This window comes from Diorhabda sublineata, chromosome 4 (genome assembly GCF_026230105.1).
Source record: "Diorhabda sublineata isolate icDioSubl1.1 chromosome 4, icDioSubl1.1, whole genome shotgun sequence".
In the NCBI taxonomy this organism is placed as follows: domain Eukaryota; kingdom Metazoa; phylum Arthropoda; class Insecta; order Coleoptera; family Chrysomelidae; genus Diorhabda; species Diorhabda sublineata.
Window position 1 is genome coordinate 28710492 of NC_079477.1, and position 9001 is coordinate 28719492.

Genomic DNA, 9001 nt, shown 5'->3' on the forward strand with positions numbered 1-9001 from the left:
TAGAGTCTTTATACAAAACTTTCTGTACGGAAAAACAATCTAGATTTTATGGGATTATGGCGTTTCTGTTTTTTGTGAATAAATAAAGTCGTTTTGTATATAATTTATTATATTAAAACTAGAAATCTCGTATCTATAGAATAATCAAAACTTTCATTTTTCCAAATTTGATATTTATAAAATAAATAATAAAATTTTTGAGCTTTCTCGTCGATTTTTAAACGAATAATTTATTATGGCTCCTTTTTTGTATATTTATTTATATTTTTTTTTCAACAATTTCTGGCAATTTTCATCATCATCATCAAACCTTTAAATTTTTTGGATTATTGCTATCGCTTTAAAACCCTTTTTTGAGGTGGATTACTCCTCTTTTTTATTTTTATTTCCTTTACAATTTATCATTTGTATTGGATGCTTTTGTTATTATTTTTCATTCCTTTCGGTTCTGGCATTTTGCCTCCCAGTTCTCTATATTAAGTGTTCTTATGTCCTCCTCTACTTCGTTTCTCCAAATCTTCCTAGGCCTGCCTCTTCTCCTTAGCCACAATGGGGTCCATTTTAGTCAATTAATGTATTTAAGTGATTGTTCCCCTATGACTGGCAATAAAATTTCACTATTCTTGCGAATCATCATCCTGAAACCCTATATTGAATTATTTAGAAGTGATTATTCGCTTTCAACAATTGTTTGACGAATAAGAAGGTGATTGCAAAGACAAACAAGTCTTTTGCAGGATTTGTTGAATCATCGAATGGCGGATAGAGCCAGATTTTAGATCAACAGAAGAATGATGGACATAGAACAAGGAGAAATAAGAAGAAAATAAGACCAAGGGAAAGATGGTACAAAAAAAATGGAAGCAAAAAATAGGAAAGAGTGAAATGGAATCACTTGTCAGGAATATCCTTTCAAAGATAATTACCTTGAATTTTACATCTCCATATTTTCTGTTGTTTTTCTTCACAGATAGAAGAACATGAACAAATATTTGATTAAATTTTAATGAACTGATAAATTCTAGTTCTAATTGTTCGATTATTTCGTTTAACAATAAACAATATATGTACTAAATATTTGAATATAAAAATATTTTTCTGTATTTTCGGAGTCGATGACATCTTAATACTAATTATGTTGAAGCACCATTATCAATACACAGTGTGTATGTATACATTATTTTGATAAGATTATTGTATGTTATAGTTGCTTTTGTATTCAATGTTGAGATATTTTGCATGTATAGAATAAAAGGACGACAGAAACACGAGAAACGAACAGGTCAATGTTTTATAATAATAATACATATGATTATTAGATAGATGTTGAAAATGTGAACGTGAATTGAATTTTTATTTGTCGACTGTGAGGTTTGAACTGTAAGACCGTAGCAGTTAATTTTTTAAATGAATGTTGAAACACTTTTTTTGTCTAAACATTTATATTTCCCACCTCGGACTGTAATTTATTATAAAAACTGATAATAGTTGCCTAATTTTTTTATTGCAGCTTGTTAAATTTCATTTTAATTAAATAAATTAATAGGTTCGTCACGACGTGCACGATTTTTATAAATTTTGTTTTATTTAAGGTTTCGTTATATGTCCGTATTTACGTTGTTGTAAAATTTTTCGTTTTTCTTTCTGGAAACACGCCTAAATTCTTAAACACCCTTATGTTTGATAAAATGAGTCACTCTTATTATACAACAAGGGTACAAAGGACATTTAATTTCAACGTGTACATAGTGTTTACAGTATCACTACACAAATACACATAATTGCACTGTCAGAAGCGCGTTTCGATAAGCAAATTATCATCTTCAGAGAGTAAAGGTAAACTGAGTGTAATTGTGAGGGTTGATGTAGTGGTAGTACAAATATAGTGTTCAGTATGACTACCACCAACGGAACCAGAAATTCCAACTTGGTAGAAACAAAAAGAACCGAAAATAATACATAATAACAGAATTTGAAATGTAGAAGGCAACGACTTGAAAGCTGAATTGACAATGCATCAATATTCGTTGTGCCTTTATCAGTATTCAGGAGTTAACTCGCCTGTGCATGGAAACAATAAGGGCATTAATAGGTATCCTTTATTTTATTCTTTTTGAACCGTGGCGGTTATGAGTTTCTGAAGGGTGATAGGAGGATTAATTCTACTTGAGATTGCTTATATCACCAAATCCCACATGGTCTCAACAAGATTCATATCTGACGAATTTGCTAGCTTTGGTAATCTTTGAATATTATAATTCTCTGGTGCATTGGTTCCCAAACTTTTTTGTTTTATAGACCACTTTCAAAATTTTGCAATTTCCAAATCTCGAAACAAAGATTAGATCTATCTATGGAAACTTGCGTTGTAGCTGAGCAACAGCGACGAATTAACAGTTTTCGAAAAAAAAATGTTAGAAATGATTGCTTTGTAGGGTTAATTATTTGATAATTTTCAATCAAATTATTTCAAAAGGACCACATTTAAAAATTAAAAAATTTTTCGTGTAACAAGTCGAGTTCAAGCTAACATGTGTCAAAAAAATTACTATTACTACTTCGTCCGGCTTTTTTTATTCTAATTTTCGGTAGCACTTACTTGCAGCAACAAATTTTGGTTCACTAGTTGACTCGATATTTATTGATTTATCAAAATTTTATGCTCGATTTATATGAATTTAACACGGCTTAAGCAATAAAATAGCGGTTTCAGTAACTAAATAGCAACAAAAAAGCTACAAATTTTGCGTATTTTTTTATTGGTTTTTGCTAATTTCACACTGCTACCTTAGAGATAGAGCTTAGAAATTGTATATACGACAGAACGTTGAAAGACATTTATTTCTGTAGTAGAGCCCTGTTACTGCGTAGAAGGGAAAATATTGATAGAATCACTATGGTACTAAAATTTATTATAACGTAAAAAAACAACGATTGAAACTAACTATACAACTACCAAGAGACAAAAAATTTCATATTATTTGTGATCTACTACACATAACTACTTTAATAAAAACTGATTAACTATCAATTTTTTAACAAGAAACTAAAAACAGACAAACACCAACAAAGCTTATACCAAGGATAGACAGACTAAAAACTATCCTTTTCATATACTTCATAATCAAGGTCACAAGTGAAAAAGAAATAATTAAAATATTGACCTACACGTGTCGTCGAAAATACAACTATATTTATCTATGATACATTGTTGCCGGATCCAAACCTTGAAGGAGACTTTTTAAATGAAGAATTACAGTTGAACCTGTTAAATTATTGTAATTTTTTCTCTTGGAATGAATTGGTTCAGCGGAAATTTCTGACACTTTTATGTAAGCTGATAATAAATGTAGGTACTTCGAAAAGCAACTTCAATTCTAGGCATTGATATGAATTATGGAATGTTTAGTGTTTATTTAAATGTATTATCTAATCTATAGAACAAGTTTTATCTTACTTAACCAGATATAATGTACAACATGTCATACCTGAATTTAAAAATATTTCTTTTCCATCACATCATTTTTGGATAAAACATTATTTTCCAAAAAACTTTTATACATCTAAAGAGAAATAAGACACTTTTTGAACAAATAACAAGATTAGAAGTAGAATTCTCAAATAACATTATTACAAAATTATCAAATTATGAAGATGATGCAGAAAACGATTTTTTTTTGTATACGAGGATGGTCCCATAAGTACCTCGCCCAACAAAAAAAATTTTGGAAAAAAATTTATTCATTTTTCAAGGTAATCTCCTTTTAGCTCCATACACATTTCATTGTTGGAAAATCTTTGACCACCGAGCCATTTTTTCAAGTCTGGCAACAATAAATAATACCAGGGGGCTAAATCTGGGGTATAGGATGCATGAGGTAGCAATTCAAACTTCAATTTATTAACTTTGGCCATTGCAATAACGGATGTGCGAGCTGGTACATTGCCTTGATAGAACATCACTCATTTCAGGAAAATTTTTCTCTATTTCTAGTTTTTATTATGTTGGTAGCTCTGTAGACCATGATTATAAAAACAAATTCCAAACAATCTCAGACATTTTTAACGATATTTTTCTCAAAAACTTTTTTTTATTTCCATGTAATTCCTGGTAATTCCAAAATGCATGAGCAACAAATTCAAGATAACAAAATATATAAATAATGATATCTAATAAGCTGGCAAAGCTACTTTTTGGAATATTTTGTAGAAAAAACTCTCCGATTTCTTGTTTCTATTTGTAGTGGGCTCTAAAGACCATTATTATAACAAAATATATCAGAAAAAAAATTACAAATGACCCTACATATTTCCTATGAAGCAAGGAAAATTTTATTCTGATGCTAGAGCAACCACATTAATTAACAAATTTTCCATTAGATAGGAGCGATATATTTAATGGGTAATGTACATAATATGTGCGTTAAATTCTGGATTCACGAACCTTTTTTTACTTTTGGGGTATAATGCCTATTACCTACAAAAAATGATATTTCATAAAATTGAACTATAGCCATTAATGAAGCAATTAAAAAATTATAAACACCAACTTTACACTTAACTTTCACCAATTAATGTAGCTTAATTACATTCTTAAAAACATGACTTTTATCAACACATTTGGTTTGTTGATGAAAGTTTGCAATTCAAATTAAATATTCTTAGATAAATAAGAATTAAATTATTTCAAAAATTGTTATATATTGTAAATTTCAATTTTAACCTATAAAAAAGGTAACTGCCCCAATTAGAAGTTAATAAATTGATATTACTATGTGATGATAAATTCATTTGCTTTCTATATATTTAGAAATTTAGCAGAACGTAACAGCAAAAGAAAAAAATCACAAAATTTCTTTGTATGTTTAATAATTGAGTCAATGTTCTTTAAAATGCAAAATTTTTTATCAAATTTCTTTGAAACTATAGTATTTCCATGTTCACAATTTCTTTACACAAATATTCAGTGAATAGTTTTTAAAAAATAACCTCAAATTACCTCAACATATAAAGTGTAAAGACAAATCAAAAAATATTATATATAATCACTGAATAAGTCTTGTGACTGATACACAGATCGCACTGCCATTGTCAAATCCATATGACGTTTATGAAGTACCAAGTTTCAAAAGACTATTTGAAAAAATTTCATAACATTTCGATTAGTCAGAAAAAAGTTACAATTATTTAAGTGCTACTTTCAATATTTTCAAAACAATGGATTGAAAATAATTTCGTGTGGTAATTTATCATTGATCTTAACGAAAAAAAAAAAATAATATACAAGCTCTGCAATGGCTTCAAAAGTGTTATCCGGACTCTGCTCCATCGAAAAGAACCATTTGTTATTGATTTGCTGAATTCAAACGTAGTCGAAGATGGTAAACGTTCTGGTCGTCCAATTGATGTGGTTACTCCAGAAAACATAAAAAAACCACAAATTGGTTCTATCTAATCGTAAATTGAAATTGAGTGAGATATCTGAAGCCATAAAGATATCAGAAAACATTGTGTTTACAATTAAACATGATAATTTGACCATGAGAAAGTTTTTTTCAAAATGGGTGCCGCGTTTACTAATAGTCGATCAAAAACAATAACGTGTTGATGATTCAGAGAAGTGTTTGGCCATGTTTACACGTAATAAATCAGATTTTTTGGTCGATATGTGACAATGAATGAAACATGGATCCATAACCTCACTTCGAAATCAAAACGATCATTATCTGAGTGGACTACAGCCGGTGAACCACGTCCGAAGCGTCCAAAGGCACAACAGTCAACAGGGATGGTTATGGCTTCAATATTTTGGGATGCACATGGAATATTGGTCATCGCCTATCTCCAAAAGGGAGATACAATCAATAGCGAATACTACATAGAGTTGTTGTATCGTTTGAATGCAAAAATCAAGGAAAAGCGGCCTCATATATCGAAGAAAATACCACTGTTTTAATAAGGCAATGCGCTGATTCACAAGTCGATAGCAACGATGGTTAATTGAACGAATTCCACTTCAAAATACTTCCTGATCCAAAAATGCTCGTCGGTATTAAGTTCAGCTCAAATGAAGAAGCAATAGCTGAAGCTGAAGCCCTTTTTAGGGCAAAAGATAAATCCTTCTACAAGCACGGCATCGAGAAGTTAGAGAAACGTTGGAATGCTCTTGAAGTAGATTTCATTGATGAATAAAATCGATTTTTCTTAGTTGGTCACACGACTTACTGAGTGATGTATTACAAACATACATACCTTTTAATAGGGTTCATTTAACAAGAGTTAAATTGAATAACTGTACCTGCTGCAATTGTTGGACATCCAACATCAAGTAAAATTGGACAAATTTAGCAAGCTGGTACTTGTCAATAATTATAAAATACGATGGTATTTGAAAGTTTAAGTAGATTATTAGAACCACAGTAGATAACAGAAGGAATTGGCATGAAAAATAACATAACTTCACTATTAATATGACTACAAAGTCATTTAATACATTACTAAACCTCATTGTATCTATCATATACTTGCAAATGGAATATTCATACTGCAGACTTAAATAGGTACTTGTTTTAGTAATAAAAAATTTAGTCCAAAATTATAGTACTTCAAACTAATACATTAATCCTTATTTTATTTCTAAAAACTAGTAGCTGTTAAATCAAGGGAGACTAGCTAATTTTTTATTAAAAGAAAAAGTGGAAAACGATTTCACAAGATGTAAATACTTATATAAAAAAAATTTTATAGCGTGAAAATCAGGAAAATATCTGAATTTTCATAAATGAATAAAGAAAGTAACACGAATAACAGATTTGGTTAAAATTTGAATTTCAATTAAGAATAATGAACTTGTATCTAATGATACGCACTTTCGAGCTAGATATTTTTGAAAAATAATCATTACAAAAAACTTCAATGCAGAAAATGTATAAATATTGATTCGAGAAATGAAATTATTTTTTGATTTTGAAGAATATCAGAATATTTCGAGGGAGATAATTTTTTGAAATATTAAAACTTTAATATTTTTTTTGGTTTTCAGTGCGATGAAGCTTGGTGAAGTTTTAATAATTAAAAAATTTGAGATCTATTTGATATCAATACAGGATTACTACAAAAATACTACTTTTGTATTATGGAATAAACTTTACTTCGTACTCTTTTACGAAATTGAATAATTTAATTCTAGGCAAAACATAAATGTGAATTTGAATATTAACTCTATTATCTATTGTACCATATTTTAAGTAAGCAATTTCAGTTAATTGGGTAGAAAACTAGAAATAGAAGTTTCCACTGTAGTTAAGAGTTACCATATCATTTTACTAACATACTCCTTTAAAGTATAAAAATTTCCAAGAAATACTGATATCTATTAGAAATTAACTATTCAAAAACAGATTTTTTTTTAAATCGCTCGGTAACGTATTAAGTTTTTGCAGTGCTTATTTCAAAGTATTTTGACATTTTCTTGTTTAAATAAATTGTTGCCAAACCTACAGTGTTAAAAATAAATATTTAATTTTAGAAATACGCATCTACATAATTTTAACAAATTAAGGCATAAGTAGATATTCTTTTTGTTCATGAAACTTTTACCTTTTGTTACAATTTCCGTGAATCATTATATATAGACATTTAGTTTCCTAACAATTATTCTTAAAAATCGAAAATAAAAATACATATTACTAAGTTGTAAGAAAAAACTATGAGTTGAAATTTTCCGTCGAAAAAATTGAATTTAAAACTTACCTGTGATTTTGGGTTTGCCTTTGAGGGTATGACATTGTATTAGTCTGAACTGGCCCATGATCAATCCTCATGGAATGAATTTCCATAGCATACACATTTAAGCACAATTTATTATGAAAAACACAGCAACACTGCAAATATTCACATTATTTCCATATTTATTTACCGTTTACGTTTGTAAAGCTAATGTTAATTGTATAAGTATCTTTCAACTAATTTACTTAATACACATTGTAGAGAGTTCTATTTCAACGAATAATTAGTTTGAAAAGGTTTATTTATAAGGTAGAAAAGCTTATACTAAACACTGGAACTATGGATACGGAATTTCGTAGTTTGCCACGTATTATCTTGAAATAAAATATTACCGTCTTTTGTAAATAATAAATAAAAGCATTTTATCACAATATCAGCGAAATTAATAAGGAAAAAACGTGTTGTAATTTAAAAACGTGTTAGATTTTAAACCGTTATTTTCACAACTACCGTCGTTTCAGGAAAATACACTTCGTCACCAATTTTATCACAAAAAAATGTTTATAAAATTATACACCCCGAACTTTACGTATTTTTCCTGACTTCAAAATACAATTTCTATATTAATTCAACTGCTATAGCGCCATATTCGACATCTTGGTTTAGGTTTAACGTGAATCGCACGAAAACAGGTCCGGGATAGTCTATCTTGGCGAGCACGAGGGGAGACCGCTAGTGTAGAGAGAGAGAGTAGTAAAATAATCAACGACACGACGCAGCTGCTTCAACCATGGAAGCCACGTCACCCAGCCTCTCTAATAACTCTACATTTCAAATATTTCTATTTAAAAATCATATCGAAAGAACAAAAACTGCACAAGTTAAACTAAAATAGTGAAATATTTAATCATTTTGTTTAAATTTTCATCATTCTGGAAGTTTAGTTATTATAATAAATAAATGACGTATTTCGTAGAGTTCACAAGCGTTCGAATCCAGTTGAGTATATTCGCTTTTCATTTTTAGATCTACTCTACGTGTGTAAGAGAGAGATAGATCCACGACTGTTAGTTTAAAGGGGATAGACTAGAAGAACGACGTAAAAAATTGTGTTTTGTATTTGTAATTTTCAAATGCGATGGTTTTTTGAAAAAAATAGGCACTTTTAACTTTTGCTTATTGCCTTACTGTAAAAGTGTTTTACTATTAAAAAACCAAACGTTACATAAAACACAGATCACCCACCATTCTATTCATTTTTTCCATGGAAGAA

The 9001-nt window shown here is 29.3% G+C and overlaps 1 protein-coding gene across 1 annotated transcript in view; it reads right to left on the reverse strand.

Moving 5' to 3' along the window:
* Positions 1-8725, reverse strand: part of LOC130443297 (uncharacterized) — a 194369-nt gene extending 185644 nt beyond the window's left edge. The window contains exon 1 of the mRNA XM_056777865.1: positions 7753-8725. Coding sequence (XP_056633843.1) covers positions 7753-7838 — 86 coding nt within the window. The 5' untranslated portion in view covers positions 7839-8725. The remainder of the gene's footprint in view (positions 1-7752) is intronic.
* Positions 8726-9001: the final 276 nt, after the last annotated feature.